We start from the raw sequence: 18,810 nt of genomic DNA on the forward strand, positions 1-18,810 counted from the left end.
GGCGCTCAACCACCTGCGCCACCAAGGAGGCCCAGAATATAAGTTTTTAGGGCAGTGAAATTATTCTATATGATACTATAATGATGGGTACATATCATTATACTTTTGTCCAAATCCAAAAAAATTTACACTACTAAGCTGAACCCTAATGTAAACTATGGACTCTGGGTGATAATAATGTATCAGTGTATGTTCATCAGCTATAACAAATGTGCCTCTCTGTGGGAGGTGTTGATAATGGGGAAGGCTATGTGTTTGGGAGCAAAAGGGTGTACAGAAAACCACTGGACCTTCTGCTCAATCTTGCTAGAGAACTAAAACTGTTTAAAAATTAGTTTTTTTAAGGTATTCTTTTACATTTACTCTTACTAGTCATTCCTTCCTGCAGATTTAATTTCCTTGGAATATGTATCATTTTTCTTCAGTCTGAAGAATTTATCTTAGCATTTTTTTTTGTAGTGTATACCTGCTGGTTGTCAGTTACTGGTTTATCTGAAAATACCTTCAATTATTTTTGGAAGATATTTTCATTGGATGATAAATTCTGGGTTAAAAAGGGTTCATTTTCTTCTCTGAATATATTAAAGATGTTCCAGTGTCTTCGGGCTTCTATTGTTTCAGATGGCAAGTTATTCATATCATTGTTTACCTAAAAGAAATGTCATTTTCTGTATTGCTACTTTCAAGAAATTGTTTTATTTTCAGTAGTTTAAGTATGCTAGGTCTACATGTACCTGTGTATTTATCTGTTGGGAGTTATTGCCCATTCTGAATCTCTAGTGACATTTTCAAAAAATTTGGAAAACTCAGGCCAGTATTTTTGTAAGATTTTTCTGCCCCTCTCCTTCCTGAGATACTAATGAAATATATTTTAGATTGTTACTGATATTGTCCCAGAGGTCACTGAGGCTCTGTTCGTAATTTTATTTTTTCGCATTCTGCTCTTTACCTAGATAATGTCTATTGATCTGTCTTAAAGTTCACTGACCTTCTCTTTTCTTCAGCATCTACATCAAGTGAAATTTTTTTTTTGCATATATTATACTTTTCAGTTCTAGAATTATTTGGTTCTTGTTTAAAATTTCTGTTGAGAATAGCTGCTCACTGAGCTAGTCCTTGTCTGCTGATGCCAACATCTGAGCCATCTCTGGGTCTGTTTTCATTGACTTTTCTTTCTTTTAATGTTGGGTGAAATTTTCCCATTTCTTCACTTATCTATCAATATGTGATTTTCTGTTGAACACTGTGAATAATATAGAGGCCCAGGGTTCTGTACATTCCTATGAAGACTGTTGATTTTTGATCAAGCAGGCAATTAAATTACTGGCTGTGCACATTTTGAAAGCTCAGTTCAACACTTAATTAGGGTGACTCAGTTTTGCTCTTAAAGAGCAAAAGGAATATAGGTTTTACTCCTAAAGTGTGGCCTTTCTGGGATTTCAGTAAAAAACCTGAGGTATTTTATTAAGTCCCTCTAACCTGGTAGGACTCAAATTCCAAACTGTCTCCCCTGAGGTGGACAGCAGATGAAACAACTCCTCAGTTTCTTCAGTCTCCAGTTGTTTTCTACTAAGCTTCTTGGAGACCCCCATGCATATGTAGTTCAGTGGTCCACCAAGAACTCAAGAAGAGTTTATAAACATATTTATAGTCTGAGGCTGTTCAGTGGCTCCTCCATTTCACAGGTTTTTTTCCCCAACTCCAAAATTTCCAGATGCTGAGCAGCCCAACTGTCATTTTCTAGTACTTCAACCTAAACAACAATGGCTTTCTTCTTGAGTTCTAGATAATCTATACCATGTGGACTGATACTCACAGGAATAGCTCCTTGGAAACATGGATCTCACCTACTACATTCACTTCTTTCAAGGATCAAACCCCATCCAGTTTCTGTTGTTGGTCACTCTCCAATACCTTCAAACAGCTTTTAAAAATATGTCGGCAAGAGTTTATAAGGATTAGCTGTGGGAGAATTAATCATATACAAGCTGCTCTGTCATCACTAAATTTTGAATTTTTTCCTTATTTTATACTTTCTTGAGGTAAATATTAGTTTTGTTACTCATGTTTCCCCTTATAACGGCAGCATTTAAGGTCATAAATTTATTCTAATTATTTTCCCCTATCATTTGATTTCCTTTATTATTTTATTATCTTATTTTTGTTATCTTTTTATCATTTGTCTCCCCCACCATAATGTTAAGTTCTATGAAAACAGGGATTTTGTTTCTATCTTATTTGCCATGAATCTAGATGCTTAATACTTATTGAAGGTGCACAGGGTCTCCACATATGTAGCCATGCTGAGTTCTTAACTTTAATTATTAAAAAGAGAAGTCCCTTCACAGTAGTATTTCAAGAAGGAAAAATGCCTATAATCAGGATATAAATACAATCAAGAACTACCTTAGCTGAGCTTGAATTCTGGGCTGCTTGGTAATTTATATTATCTGATTAATTTTGCACACAGAATACAAGATAATTTTACTCCCCAAGTTCAAGCCATACTCTTTCTTTCAATGGAGGGGAGAAAGACAACTGAATACACATTTTGGTTCTGAGCAATTACAGGTTAGCTGAAGGGCATGAATTTCAGGAAAGTTTTATTTTTGATTACCACCTGATAAAACATGACTTTAATTCTAAGACTATCCCTCCTACAGAATGTTCTCCTTTCATGACCACTTGACTCTTTCCGGAACCAGAAGCAGAATTCCCTGCAACAGCATGTTAAAAGCAAACACCAAAAATATGTGAAGAATCTGCTAAAGCCTATTGAACCCAAATATAGATTTCCTTTTTTTTTTTTTAATTGAGAATTTTTGCATATGTGTTCTTTTAGAGAGAGTGGCCTTTTTTTTTTTTAAAAAAAATATTTATTTATTTATTTATACAAGCACTGGGTACAGTCAGAAGCGCGGGAGGGTGAGAGAATTCACCAGAGCCAGAGTGGGGAACAGAACAGGCAGACGGATGAAATACACTGCTGAGGGGAGCAGCGGGCAGCAGGAGAGGTCTCTGCGCCATGTGGGACCCTTGCCGGCAGCCGGGGATCAAACCGGCGCTGCAGAGGCTGCGGGCAGCTTTGCAGTCCAGTGCTCAACGGCTGCGCCTCCAGGGAAGGCCCTTGATTTCCTTTTTTAAAACTAAATTCTATATTGTAAATTCTTCAAACTTGAATACTTTTGAAAACCATGGGACTCTAAAAAGACTAGGCCATCAATATATTATTCTTTGACTGAAACTGGACTTGATCCACTGCATTTGTCTTAAGTCTCTAACCAACCTCTTCACAGTTCTATGGTCTGATGGTACCCTCATTACTCATTAACATTTACTGTAGTACCTTTCCCCCTTGTCTCTAACTTAGAAGCATCATTCTTAGGTGAAAATGAGTTGACTGATCTATCAGTTTTTGTTTTCTAATTCTTTCTTTTCTTTGTGCTGCATATTAAAGTGTAAAGAAACATGACCAGCATTTCTCAAACCTCCCTTTCATCAGAGAAATCTGATCCTTGAGGGACTTAGTTTTCTCAACTTTCCCATTGGTGATAATTCCCTTACCATGTCTCCTCCAACAAAAAATGCTCAGATAGCTGTATTGAGTACCACAAATCTTATATAACTATCTTGAGATATAGAAGTTATGTGTAATAATTATGTTGAAGACACCTATTTTCTGTTAGAGTGAACTAGACTTACAAGATACTAATTCCTCCTAAGAGGATACTACCACCTCCATAATCAGTTAACATGTTTCACAACCTCTTCTAAGTTTTTCACTTTAGTTTGCTATTATTTTCACTGACTATCCAGAGTAACATCCTTTAATCATTAGAATATTAATCCCTCTGACTCCAAAATATTTTAACCCTTTTTATCTGAGCAACTGTGGCATGGAAACCAGTCTTCACAATGTAATGAGGACCAGTTGAGTATATAACAGGGTATATACTCTGTTGAGTGTTTGTGTGAGAGAGAAGAAGGGGAGGGAGAGAGGAGAAAAAGGACAAATACACCCACAGAAAAGAGAACAGCATATTTTGACATACATAACTTTAAAATTCTCAAGCAATCCCGAAGTACCAAAAAGAGTCATGAAATGATGTGCAGTTTTGCTAAGCAAGAATCTGGATCCCATGGATTTGAGGCTAATGCAGGGGAGCAAGTCACTGAGCTAATCATTAAGCCACTGTACAGACCAAAATACAATGTTCCAATAATTTTTTTCATATTTTTGAGAAAAATATCATAGAGCAGGATTTCTCAATGGCTACAATGTTAACATTTTTGGGTCAGATTTTTGTTATGGGGGACTGACCTGTGCATTGTAGGATATTTAGAAACGTCCTTAGCCTTTCAAAAAAAATTTTCTTTAAGATTTATTTATTTATGCATACAAGAGCTGGGGTACGGGCCAGAGGTGTGGGGGGTGAGAGGAGACACCAGAGACAGAGTAGGGGAATAGAACAGGCGGATTGACCGGAGTACTCTGCTGAGGGGAGCAGTGGGCAAGTCAGGAGAGGTCTGCTGCGCCATGTGGGTTGTTTCCTGGCAGGGGATCGAACTTGTGCTACAGAGGCTGCTGACAGCTTCATAGGTTGCATCTTAACCCTTGCACCACCAGGGAGGCCCTAAAATTTTTTTTTAATAAATGTACAAATGAATTTCTCAGTAGTTTGTTGTTAATAATTTGATTTCATTTTGCCCAAGTGGCTGAAGCTTAGTGCTTCTTAAAGTAGAGAGTTGATTCACATGGTTGAAAATTCAAGATACAAAAAGCCATATAATAAGCCCTTTTGCAGCCACTGCTTAAGAGCCAGCGGCCAAAATGAAGTTCAATCTCTCCATGACTCTGACTGGAATAAGAGCTATGAAAGGCATTTTAATGCCCCTTTCCATATTCATAGGAAGATTATGATTTTTCCCTCTTTCCAAAGAGCTGAGATCGAAGTAGAATGTTTAAGCCAATTCGGAAGGATGATGACATTCAGGTTGTCCAAGGACACCTACAAAGGGTAACAAATTGGTCAAGTGGCCAGGTTTACAGGAGGAAATATCTCATCTACACTGAACCTGTACAGCAGAGAAAGTGAACAGCCCAAGTCTTCATATGGGCATTCACCCCAGCAAGGGGGTTATCACTAGACTGAAACTGGACATAGATCACAAAAACATCCTAGAACATCAGGCCAAATCTTACCAAGCAGGAAAGGAAAAGGGCAAATACAAGGAAGAAACAATGGAGAAGATGCAGGAATAAAGTAATCTTATATACAACTTTCATTAAAAGCTGCTAAAATGGTAAAAAAAAAAAAAAAAAAAGTTATACAGTGAAAAGACTACCTTCTCACTTTTGTTTCCCAGTTAACCAGCTCCTCTCCTCAGAAGCAACCAGTTTCTTGTACTTTAAACATACATTTTCCTTAAGTACTAGTCACATTTTCTACTTAACAGTCTTACCAGACAAATAACTGCCTTTTCACCTTTAATTAAGGTGGCAACAGATAGGAAACCTATCACATTTTCCTTGAGAGCCTCTCCCACTATTTTTCCTGTCAAACTTATAAAAGTTTGACTTAGAGACTTTCATCTCAGGCTCTAGTTAAAATTTCTCTTCTACTTTGTTCTACCTTTGTCTTAAATATGTTAAGGGAAAAAAAAACCCACAGAGATGTTCTTAGTTAAAATTCACTTCCCATTTTTAAAATATATTAATTTTTTAGCTATCCATAAATTTCTTCTTACAACCAGCTGCTAAATTGGTGTTAGAGCAGGTTTTTGTTTTTAGAGAATAGTCTGAAAAAGACAACTTTAACACAAGCTTCTTTCAAGTTTAATCTATTCCTGACTATATTTGGAGTCTGTATTAATGTTTTCATGCCACAAGGGTGCACTAAATGCCACTTTATTACATTTAACAAAATGAATGGTCATCTTTTGTTTAAAATTCTGCTCCCTCAAAGATTTTCCAACTTTTTTTTTAATAAGTTTTTTTTTTTTTAAGATTTATTTATACAAGCACTGGGTACAGTCAGGAGCGCGGGAGGGTGAGAGAATTCACCAGAGCCAGAGTGGGGAGCAGCCGGGGATCGAACCGGCACTGTAGAGGCTGCAGGCAGCTTCGCAACCCAGCGCTCAACCGCTGCGCCACTGGGGAGGCCCAAAGATTTTCCAACTTTTAACAAACCTAATGTCACAAAAATAAGTATCAATGGTAACTGTAATAACATTCTACTTTACCTTGTAGAGCAATTAGATTTTTAAACTCTTGTTCCATAATTGTAATGTGAGATATAAGAAAATGTTTTTATCTTACCCATAGTCATCTATCAGGTGAGAGCCAAGTACCACCACATCAAGTTCAAAGAACTCAGGTTCCGTTTTAATTCCAAACATGATTGGGGCAAGTTTTGAATAATCAGCACGGTTGCAAGTCGCAACGCAAACACGAAGTTTTCGGTTATTCCCGTTCTTCTCCATGACTTTTTTTTTTTGTTTTGAAAGGTTCTTAAAATAGAGTTCCTGAAGTTGCAAAAATAAACATTCTTTATAATCAGAATGATAGGTTCTACATATAAACACAGAATCCTGCAGTTCTAAGTACAGTGATTAGTACAGTGATTCTTAACCTTTTTTCTACCCTGCTTCTATGTGACACACCCACTGTTACATCCAAAGTTATGAAATCCCAGCGGACTATGACTCCATCCCTTTCTCTCACACTTAAGAAAACACACTGGGTGTGTTGGTCAAAAATCAACTCGCACCAATTAAAAAGGTTTTGCAAACATCAGCTCCGAATGATTAGTTTGAAGTTACTTGTCATATCTCACAACTGATTTTGAATACATCAGACTATTCCCACACTTACAGAAAGGGAAATACAGGTCTTGAGAGGAGAAATTACTTCCCCAAGATTTTTTTTCAAGATTTATTTATTTATTCATACAAGAACCAGGGTACAGGCCAGATGCGCGGGAGGATTCACCAGAGACAGAGCGGGGAACACAACAGGCAGACTGACGAAATATACTGCTGAGGGGAGCAGCGGGCATGACAGGCGAGGTCTGCTGTGCCATGTGGGACGCTCGCCTGCCGGCCGGCCGGGATCAAACCAACACTTCAGAGGCTGCAGAGGCTGTGGAGAGCTTCACAGTGCTGCACTCAACTACCTGCGCCACCAGGGGAGGCCCTCCAGAGGAGGCCCTATTTCCCCAAGATTTAAGATCACCTCTTACAAAGGATGAGAGCTATTTACCCTCACGCTCTACAACCCCTATATATAAAACATTGCGATTAATGCTGTGTAAGATATAAACACACACGCGCGCGTGCACACACACACACACACCCCTTATCTTCAAGGCCTCATTAACAGCTGAAAACCAGCGTCTACAAACTTGACAACTCCAAACACCTACCAGATACCATCTTAAAGGCACATTCCCAAACTAAACTCATTTTTCTTTCTCAACCCATCCTTCCTTCCTGGTTCTCTCAGTTATGAACTCCATCCATTCAAATACCTTTATATCCTTGTCTTCTGTTCCCACCCTGAACCTCCTATACCCTATCAAATTCATCTGAATATCTTTCAAATCTATCTCCTCTCCATCCACACCAGAACATCCCCTAGTCCAATTCTTCACCTTAGGTCAAAATGATTTGCCTACCTTTCTAGTCTTGCCTGCTCCCATTAACTTCAGAGCGATTGTTCCAGAGTTCATAAATCTGATTATCATGCTAAACAGGACACACCAACTATGGATAAAGTCCAAACTGTTGATCTGGATGGAGCCCATCCTTCCAACTACTTCTCCCCTTCCTACAACTACCCTCACTGCTGAAGTCATACTGAAGTGCGTACAGTTCATTGGTTTCCATATCTCTCTGCCTCTCTAGATACAAATCTCTCTCTGCCTAAATCTTCCTTTTCCTCTTGCCTATACCCCCCATACTTCAAAATTCAGTCTGCATGTTACCTCTTCTGGAAAGCCTTCACATGAAACCTAAGTTCTTCCTCACTGCCACCCTTAGTTGCTGCCTCCCTTCTGAGCACTATGGCGTTACCATATACATACACACCATCACTCAACTCCTCTGCCCGCCCACCCACCCCTTTGCATACTCTCCATTCAAAAATGAAATCCAGAGGCAAGGGATAAGAGATATGTTTTATGGAATACTATGGAACATTTTAAATATCTTTATGTCAACACAAAATTTTATTTCATGGCCAATCTCAATACTTATGATTCAAGGAGTACATCAATATTTAGAATTTGCAGTCAAGAATCCAGAGCAGTTTGAGTAAGTTGTTTCAAGTAAGGGCAGAGCAGGAGTCTTTTCGACGAGAAAGAAATGCAGTGGAAATCCCACCAGTAGTCCTCTGTTGCTGGTATACAGCTAGCACTCCTGGGATCATAAAACTGCCCCATCATGAGGCTATTCTGAATGCATGGTCACCAGTAAAAAGCTAATTCCTTCCAATGGAAAGCACTTGCAAGCTTATGAAAACAGGCTTCCGTCAAGAGAATTGTATTCATAAGAGCTCAACTACCCAGTCATCAAAGAGACAAAATTATTATTTCAAAAATGGTGTTATTGTATATAATCTTTCTTCCAATTATCACTAACTGTAAGCTGAATAAATTTGTGGTAATATTTGTTGGATAAGGCAAAGCAAATCATTAGTTCATGATTGGTAAATTTGTATGTTTTAAAAGAACATTAAACTTTCCATCTGGCAATATTAAAATGCTTAGTATATAACAGGTAACTCAAAGGTTATGCTACCAAAAATGAGAGTAGGCCGGCCATATAAATAAACTATGAAAAACATCACAGTGCTACTAAGATCAAAGCTATTTTAAAGAAAGTAAATCTTAAAAAGCTAAAAGTTAAATCATTAATTTTTAAGATTTAACTTAAAAAATAATGCTAAAATTGCCTTCTTAAAGATTGAACTTTTTTTTTTTTTAAAGATTTATTTATTTATTTATACAAGCACTGCGTACAGTCAGAAGCGCGGGAGGGTGAGAGAATTCACCAGAGCCAGAGCGGGGAGCAGAGCAGGCAGAAGGACTGAAGTACACTGCTGAGGGGAGCAGCGGGCGGCAGGAGAGGTCTGTGTGTCATGTGGGACCCTCCTCCGGTGGCCGGGGAGCAGCCGGGGAGCGAACCGGCGCTGCAGAGGCTGCAGGCAGCTTCTCAACCCAGCGCTCAACCGCTGCGCCACCGGGGAGGCCCAAGATTGAACTATTTTTTAATATTTTTAACTTATTTTAGATTTAGGTAATACATTTTACATACTTTAAAGTTGAAAAGTCTTAAAAGAGTATATAGAAAAAAAATCTTCTCATGTGTGTTCCAAGCCATGTAGTTCTCCCTGTGAACTAAAATTGCTAATTTCTTACTATGCAATATAAACTATGCATATACCCTTACATATATATGCTTACATATGTAAACTGAGTTTACATATATAGTCTATAAATATATATAGTCTAAAAATATATATAGTTACATATAGTCTATAAATACATAGTACATATTAAGCAGTTGGTAACAATATCTACAAACTTGTTTTATGCCTTGATTTTTTAAAATTTATTTTGGTTTTCAATTTTAGTAAAGTACAGAGTTAACAAGTATAGAGTTTTCTACATAGGGAAGGGCTAGTCAACCACATACCTAGTCTTTAAAATGTTTTAAAGTATTTTTCTGAACGGGTAAAATAGTAATGTTTACAGGAATTAGAAATATTAAGCCTAAAAGTACAAAGTTTGAAAATTGCTAGTCACCAAATATTAAAATATATGAGGGTTATGAGAGCCCTGAATACAAAATACTATCACAAGCATTTACTGATTATTCACTGTATGCAGAACTCTGTGAAGAGAGTCATGGAAGTGAGGAAGACCCAGTCTCTGATTTCTAGGAACTTACAGTTTAGTATATGACACCAGACCAGATAGTAGACCTTAACTAGTTCATTTTCCCAACAGAAGCTCCAAAAACAAAAATAATAATCCACCAGGGTGCTTTATTTTTGCTCTAGATGTCATGCTCAAAGATACATTTCCACTTAGAACTATGACCAGATTCCAGATTCTCCATGACCAGTACAGAATGAATATGACAAATGGACTTAAAACTAGAATAGTTTAAGTTGCATAAAGTGCAATGTAAAACAAGCAAAAACTACTTTCTTCACACAGCGTAATCCTATACAGCAATTAAAATGAATGGACTAAGTCTATATTTGTTAATGTTGATAAATCTCAAAAAACAATAGAAGCAGCAAATTCTAAAAGTTAGCAGGGCACTTTTTAAAAAATATGTATAACATTACTGGATGTTATTTGTAGTAAAATTACATACCAACTCAGGAAAATAATTACCTCTTGAAAGAGAGGAAGAAAGGGGAAAAGGAATTGAAAGGGCTTTAACTATACAAACATTTTTTAGCAGAGATCTGAAACAAACGCGTTAGTCTATTAATGTGTTGATTGGCAGAGGGTATCATATTTTCTGTCCTGTCAGCATATTTGAAATAGTACATTTTAAAAATAAAAATCTCCAGTAGAACAGAGGCTACCAGAGGGGGAGGAAGAGTAAAAAATGGGGAAGGAGCACAATACATTATGGTGGAAGACTCTGGGTTCTTTAGTGGTGGGTGTAGTGTGGTAACAACACCTGAAGGGGGCAATCCTGTACCTCTAAGACAAACAACTTTGTGTAACAGAATTACCTCACTTAAAAACAGAAAAGTGTTCAAGCAGCAACAACAAAAAAATCTTTTAGACTCTGCAAAGTAGGTGTTTTGTCCAATTCAGGAGGGACTGGGTATTTGCATCCTTTTCATTCCTCAATTCCTTAATAGTAACCAGAGTCACTAAAATTAAGACAGGTAACAGAAAAGTTTGCCTTTATATTGAACTCACTGGCAATTTCTGAGAAACCTAATTCTTGAAGACTCCTTTCTGCCTTCTCTCAACTCAAGACTGCCATTGTAAATACAGCAAAAGGTGACCAGCTCTTTCCAAAAAAAATGTCCCACTCAACTGTCTGAGCAAACAAGAACAGCGACATTTGCCAGGAGCCGTGTTAACAGCTTTATAAATATTAACTCATTCCATTCTCACAGCCCTGTTTGATTAGTCCCATTATACAAGGGGCGCTTGGAGTGCAGCGGAAAACAACTCACCTGTCCCGAATCAGTTATTTGTCAGAACCAAAAATCGAACCCGGTACTGAGGATGCAGCCCACACCCAGAGTTTGCCTTCGCGTCTGTTCATTCCATAAACATCCAGGAGAACCTTCCCGTAACTGGTCCTGCCAGGAACCATGGAAATGAAGAGAACAGGATATACCTTTCTTCCCTCGGTGCAAGAGGGGATGAGACTCAGGAATAAGAAAGAAATGAGCTCTAATTACCAACAGATGTGGCTTCTATGCAGAGCTTCTATAGTTGGGCCAACCAGTTCTCTATACCACTAAGCTGTACTCCATCCCTTTCTATCAGAGAAGCAGAGAACACTTTTTTGTGTGTTGTAACAATGTCACTGGCAAGCTGACAATGCGTGTGTGTGCTGGCGGCGGGGGGTGTGATAAACGCACATCAAATTGCCCATGAAGTCGAGACTCCGTGGATTCCAGCTTGGGCGAGACCTTCGCGTTACCTCCCAGTTACCTTTCGACCCAGCTCCTTCCACCCCGGGCGGCCGGTCTGCCGCCGCCTCCGCACGCCTGGGTTCAGGCCCCTCACCTCGTTCAGCACCGCCCGCGGGATGGAGCAGGTCCCGCCGCCCTCTAACGTCCTCCCCAACTTGCCGAGTTTTCACCCAGGGTCCTCGCCGGACCAGGCGCTCCCCCGGCCGCCAGGCGGAGCCCGGAGCGGGGCTGCAGAGCGCGGCGGGCAGGAGGGCCCGCGAGGGGCTGGGGCGGGCCGGGAAGCTGAGGCCCTGGAGCGGGGCCCGGGAGGATGCTCTCCCCGAGCTTGCTCGCCCCCGAGTCCGCCCCAGCCCCTGTCCCCGAGTGGCCGACTGACGCACCGGTCTCGCCAGACGCCGGTCCGAGGTTCCCTTCCGCGCCACCGCCGCCGCCGCTGCTCACGTCCCCAGCGCGGCGCCAAAAAGCTAACGGGGCGACAACCTGCCCCTCAGCTTCCTCCACTCGGCCACGCGGGTCGATGACTCGTCGCTCGACCCCGGCCCCCCGCACGCCCTGGCACGTCAAGCCCGGGAGCACCGAATCCACGAACACGCCCTTACGTCACCTGAAGGGAGCCCCGTGATTGGCTGTGCCCGAGGGCGCCCTCGCGTGAACCAACGGTTTTTGAGGCGGCCGGGGGCGGGGTGAGGTGGGCTCTCGAGTTCCGGTGTCGTGGCGTTGCCAGCCCGGCCAGACGTTTGACGCGTCGCCGCCCAGCCTCCTCCGACGCGGGCCGCCGCGACGCTGCGAAACCCGAGCCCCGCGGCGGGCGCCTCTTTTGGCCTGGCGCCCGCCGCGGTGTAGCTCGCGCCTTCCATTCGGTCAGTCGCTTCGCAGGCCAGGACCAGAAAACATCGCTGCCAGGTGTCGGGCGCGCGGCCGGCTCCTGCGTGGGCGACAGACTGCGGGGGCGCCGGGGACGCGGGAGCTCGCGTTGGGCCTCCCGCGCCGGTGCCAGCCCCGCGACCTGCGGACGCCCGGGAGGACTTGCCCAGCTTGAAGACTTTGACGGTGTTTTCAAACTCAGTGACATGAAACCACGAATGAATTGATGATACAAAATATTAAAGCATTTTCCTACAACCATTAAATAAATTACCAGGTAAAACTAAACTCATTGAAAAACGGAACAAACGCGGGGAAACTGGGGTTGACCCTCTTAAAATTGAATATCTTGCCATAAGCAAATTTCAGATCCAAACTTTTGTACTTAGTCACGTTTTTCAATTAATGACGAAACCCCAATTTGTACAATACTGACGCACTGTTAGTTCCTCCTCGTAGTTTGGCATAGAGTCACTAAAAGGTCTTGCCAGTCACAAAAGGGGTTTTGTGCAAGGAAGTGCTGTCATTTCTCTTTAATTTTTTTAATTTTGGGATTACATCTTTACCTGTCCATCTGTGCATAGATCCCACTCACCCTCCACCAACCCAACCTGCCAATACACCATGTCCCCCCCCAAGCTTTCCTTCTCACCTGCTTCCTCCCCCCTGTACCCTCTGGTAACCAGTAAATTGTTTCTGTTTGGGTTTTTTGTTTTTTGTTTTTTCTTTTGTTATTCCACAGATGAGTGAAACCATCTCTCACCTTCTGACTTATTTCACTAGTATAGTTACCTTGAGGTTCACCCATTTTGTCCCAAAAGACATGATTTCATCTTTTTAAATAGCTGTATATATTCCATTGAATATATTATGTTAAATATATGTTGACGATATAGATCCACAATACCTTTATACATTTGTTGTGGCCGTCGTGAACAGTGCTACCATGAACATAGGTGTACATAAGTATTAGAATTTTCATACTTCTTGGATGATGGTGGTGATAAGCTCCATTAGCTTCTGTTTGACTGGGGAATCTTTATATCACCTTCATGTTTGAATGATAATTTTGCAGGATAGAGTGTTCTTAGCTGGCAGTTCCTGTCTTTTAGGATCGTGAACACTTCTTTCCTCTTTATTCTGCCTGGAGAGTGTCTGGTGCAAAATATGAGGAAAGCCTAATTTGGATGCCTTTGTAAATTATCTTCTTTATCCTAGCTTTGTGTAAATTTTTTTTAATCTTTGATTTTTGATAATTTGACAACGATGTGTCTTGGTCTAGGTCATTTTGTACATACAAGTTTCTTTTCTGGACATCCAGACTGAATTCATTCCTGAGGTTTGGTAAATTCTCAGATATTATTTCTTTGAATGAAGTCTCTGCTCCCTTCTCTCTTTCTCTTTACCTTCTAGAATACCCATTATTCTATCTATCCTCTTCTGAGTCTGAGTTTCTTGTAGAGTTTCCTCATTTTTCCTGTCTTATTTTTCTTTTTCTCTAGTTGGGTGATTTGTACACTTGAGTCTTCTATTTCTGAAATTCTTTATCCTGACAGTTACATTTCATTCGGAGTTTCTTTTTTTGTTCTTTTAATAGTTTCAGTCTCTTTGATGAAGAGATTTTTTTTTTCTTTTTTCCTGGATCTCCTTTCTAGGATTTTGCACCTCTCTGCCTTTGCCTTTGCCTGGCCTTCCATTTTGCAATTTTAATGTTGTTTTAAAATCTTTGCTTGACGAAATAAATCAGAAGGAAAAAGAAAAATATCGGATGTCTAACTTGTAAGGGGAATACAGCTAAACCAAACAAAGGATCAGGAAAAAGACAAAACTTGCAGTTAAACCCTAGATCTGAGGCATACAGCAGGGGAGGGGGTGAAGAGGGGTCAAAACAGGGGAAGGAAGAGCACAAGGGACTATGGTGATGGTCATGGGTACCACGGTGGTGGGAGAATTATGAGGACTGCACTTGAAGGAAGAAATCAAATGTTGTACAAAAATGAACAGCAATGTAAGAAAATTTAATAAAATAAATGTTGTGTATGATGTGGGAAAAAAATAAATAAATAAAATCTTTGCTTGATAGGTCTTCTATTTTTATATCATTTGTGTATGTCCCTGAACTTCTGTTCTCATTTTGCTTTTCCATCTTATGTTTGGAAGTTCCTAAGCATGTGTGTTGCCATATTTGCTTTTTTTGTGGTTGGGGAGCTGTGGATTTAGTTTTGTTTTGTTTCTCTTTTTAGTTTACCTTGGTGTGAGGTGGAAGTTGGAGGAAATTCTGGGGCTTAAATTCTCTATTTGAATTTTGCGGAGGAGTGAGGTTGGCCACCTTTGCCTCCTCTCCTCTCTCTCCACAGCAAAGTCTGCTGCTTCAGTTGTCCTAACGTCCCACCTGCCCCCCTGTTGCTCCTTTCTGCTGCAAACTGTGATCTATGAGGACTGAGTCTCCTATGAGAGGGACTAGCTCTAATCCACAAGGCTTAACGTTCAGAACTCAGTTGGGCCTGCTAGGTGAGCAGCGTGTGCCCTGTTGTCTAGCAATAGCTGTAGGAGTGGCCACCACTACAGCCTCCACTGCTGCTCTGCCACTTCCAAGAGACCCAGGTTGCAAGCTCTGCACTTGGGACATTCCAAGAGTCTGGTGAATTCTCTCTCACCAGGCCTTTTCTCTGCTATTGGGCTGAGTATTGAGTCTGGCCTCGCTCTCCCTGGTGACTCTTTGATCTCTTACTCCTGGGAGGTAGGTGGTGGGAGAGCTTTCCTTGTCCATGAGAGTAGCAGAGACACCCGTGTCCCAGGTTGGAGTGCACCTGTGCATGACTGCAATTCCTTTCTAGAAAATTCCTCCAGGGAAAGTCACAGTGCTCCCGAGTCTGTGGCTAGCTGACCCCCAGCCCATTCTGCCGGCTGCTACACTCCTCTAGTCATACTCCCCTTCACTCCTTCCCACTTCTTGCCTGCAGCCAGCCACCAACTTTATTTTGAATCCCCTGTGGGAAAATTCTAGGACTCTGTTGAGCAACTTCTGGGTCTTCCTTTGAGTAAAAAAAATTTAATAGCTGTTTTTAGGGCAGAAAGTGATCCCAACCTCTCTACTCCATCATGATGTGGATTCAGATTTCTCTTTTAAATATCACTTTGGCTGCTACATGGAGAATGTATTGGGTAAGAGTAAAAAATGTTGGCAGTGAAGTTTCTTAAAGGATACCTAAAAACTGGTGCCACTTACAGGCCTGGGGGGAGGAGACTGATTTGTCACTGAATACCTATCATATTTTATAGTATGTGCACATAAATAAATTTATTAAATTAAAATATTAATTATAAAAACTGGTGGCAGTGTAATAAAGCATAATGCAGTGTGATGGTGGTAATGGAAAGACCTCTACAGAAGTGGATGTATATGAGATTTAGTTTGTAACTAAAATTGATGAAAATTATAAATTAGATGTAAGGGGTTAGATGACTTCCAGGTTTCTGGCATTAGTAACTGGGTGTTTGGTACCATTTACTAAGATGAGAAAAGCTAAGAATGACCCGGTTTGGAGAGGGGGAAAAAAAGTAAAGTTTTAATTTGGGATATGTTTCAGATTCTTATGAGACAGCCACCTGAAGCTGTTAAAAAGGAAGCAAGACATAATGGTGTATTAGTTTCCTATTTCTGCCATAGCACACTACCTCAAAATCAGTAGCTTAAAACATTTATTATCTTACGGTTTGGAGGTTAGGGTCTGAATGGATTTCACAGGGATAAATCAATATATCAGTATGGGTGAAAACAAGAAAGTCTTTTAACAAAGGACTTTACTGGAGGTGGCCACCAAGGGAGTCCACAGGATTAGCACCCAAAAAGAAGCCAGCTGCACATTGGCTGTGTGCAAGCTGGGGTAATATAAGGGAGAGGGGAGTTGAGGAGAAGGGAAGGAATGCAAGGAAGTACAAGTTGTGAGGGCTTGAGAGGCTTCCCATTTCCAGGTCCCAGGAGGGGATGGGTGGCTGGGCACCTACAGTTACAGTGTTTATCTTCTCCAGCAGAGAATGTTCTTTTGGGGTTAACAGCCTGTAACAACCAGCAGATGCTTGCCCTTGATGTTACCTCAAAGAGGCACAAAGAATTTTGTTAGACATGTAACACAATCCATTCTCAAGATTTCCAGGAATAGAGTTGCAGAATAAATCATACAGGGAAAACAAAGCATGTTTTGTATTTGATTCTCCAGTTCTAATTTTCTAACAAGAAAGCTCAAGCTACAGGTTGAGGGGAGGGGAATCCAGCTGCACAGATATCATCACAAGAGAAATGTGACTGTGTTTGGCGAGGATGTTAACTACACTTACTATGGTGATCATTCTGAGACACACACGCAAACATATCCGCATATACATTTAGACTGTAAGACTAAATTAGTGGATACCAGAAAGGAGGGGGGTAGATAAATCGGATAAAAGAGTCAATCGTTTGATGAAGGACAGAATTGGACTTTTAGTAGTGAACTTAATGTAGTATGCACAGGGGCCTCCCCAGTGGTGCAGCAGGTTGAGCACGGCACTGTGAAGCTGTCCGCAGCCTCCGCAGCGCCGGTTCGATTCCCGGCCGGCCAGGGAGATTCCCACATGGCGTGGCAGACCTCTCCTGTCTCGCCCACTGCTCCCCTCAGCAGTGCTTTTGGTCTGTCTGCCCATTCTGCTCCCCATTCTGTCTCTGGTGAATCCTCTCACCCTCCTGGGACTCTCGCCTGTACCCCAGCTCTTGTATATAAAAAAAATAAATCTTCAAAAAAATGTAGAATGCACAGATAACTTGTATATACATACTATATTACAGATGATTTATAAAGATGCATACTTAAAACTTTATATAATGTTATAATACAATATTACTTCAATAAAAATTATTTTTCAAGTGGATAAAAGAACTGGACGTAAGACCTGAAACCATAAAATATATAGAAGAAAATATAGGTAAAACGCTGCAAGACATACATCTCAGAAGCATCTTTAAAGACTCATCACCCAAAGCAGTGATAGTGAAGGCAAAGATAAACACCTGGGATTACATCAAACTGAAAAGCTTCTGTATAGCCAAAGAGACATTAACCAAAACAGAGAGACACCCCACTGATTGGGAAAAAATCTTTGCACGCCATTCAATTGATAAGGGACTGATCACAAAGATAGACAAAGAACTCACAGGGCTCAACAAAAAATAAACAATCCAGTCAAGAAATGGGCAGAACTCAAAGAGGAAATGCAAACGGCCACTAGGCATATGAAAAAATGTTCAACATCCCTTATAATCAGGGAAATGCAAATTAAAACCACATTGAGATACCACCTTACACCAGTAAGAATGGCACATAACAGGGCCTCCCCGGTGGCACAGCGGTTGAGCTGTTGCGAAGATGCCCGCAGCCTCTGCGCCCTGGTTAGATCCCTGGCCACCGGCCAAAGGTCCTACATGGCACGCAGACCTCTCCTGCCACCTGCTGCAGACCTCTCCTGCCACCTGCTGCTCCCCTCAGCAGTGTACTCAGATCCTTCTGCCTGTTCTGCTCCCCACTCTGGCTCTGGTGAATTCTCTCACCCTCCCACACTTCTGACTGTACCCAGTGCTTATATGAAATAAATCTTAAAAAAAAAAGAAAAAAAGAATGGCACATATCAAAAAAACGAGCAACAACAAATGTTGGCGAGGATGCGGTGAAAAAGGAACTCTCCTACATTGTTGGTGGGAGTGCAAACTGGTCCAACCACTGTGGAAAGCTGTGTGGAGGTTCCTCAGTCTACTAAAAAAATGGAGCTACCATATGACCCAGCAATTCCATTCCTAGGGATCTACCCAAAGGACACAAAAACATTGATTCAAAAGAGCACCTGTACACCTATGTTTATTGCAGCACTATTTACAATAGGTAAAACCTGGAAACAACCCAAATACCCAAAAATAGATGACTGGATCAGGAAGATGTGGTATATATACACAATGGAATATTATTCAGCAATCGAAAAAGATAAATTCATGCCATTCACAGCAATGTGGATGGAGCTAGAAGGAATTATGCTCAGTAAAATAAGCCAAAAGGAAAACGAAAAATATCGGATGGTTTCACTTATAACAGGAATACAGAGGAACCAAATAAGACATCAGTGTAAAAAAAATAATAACAGTACAAAACACAGCAAAGCAAAAACAGACAATTATAAACCAGAGACATACTGCAGGGGAGGAGGAGGGAGAGGGGTAAGAGGGAGGGAGGGAGGAGCAC

General features: G+C 41.0%; 1 protein-coding gene across 3 annotated transcripts in view; it reads right to left on the bottom strand.

Moving 5' to 3' along the window:
* GNE (glucosamine (UDP-N-acetyl)-2-epimerase/N-acetylmannosamine kinase) overlaps nt 1–18,810 on the bottom strand; it is a gene marked incomplete at both ends in the record, with an annotated part of 52,895 nt that overhangs the window by 22,211 nt on the left and 11,874 nt on the right. For 2 of the 3 annotated variants that reach the window (XM_084237512.1, XM_084237513.1), the window contains one exon: nt 6,320–6,483. In XM_084237512.1, the coding sequence (XP_084093638.1) occupies nt 6,320–6,483 (164 nt within the window). Of the gene's footprint in view, nt 1–6,319; nt 6,526–18,810 lie in introns of those variants that run through there. The other variant, XM_084237511.1, reaches the window with a different exon arrangement.

This window comes from Talpa europaea (assembly GCF_964194135.1).
Source record: "Talpa europaea genome assembly, chromosome: 7".
Classification (NCBI taxonomy): domain Eukaryota; kingdom Metazoa; phylum Chordata; class Mammalia; order Eulipotyphla; family Talpidae; genus Talpa; species Talpa europaea.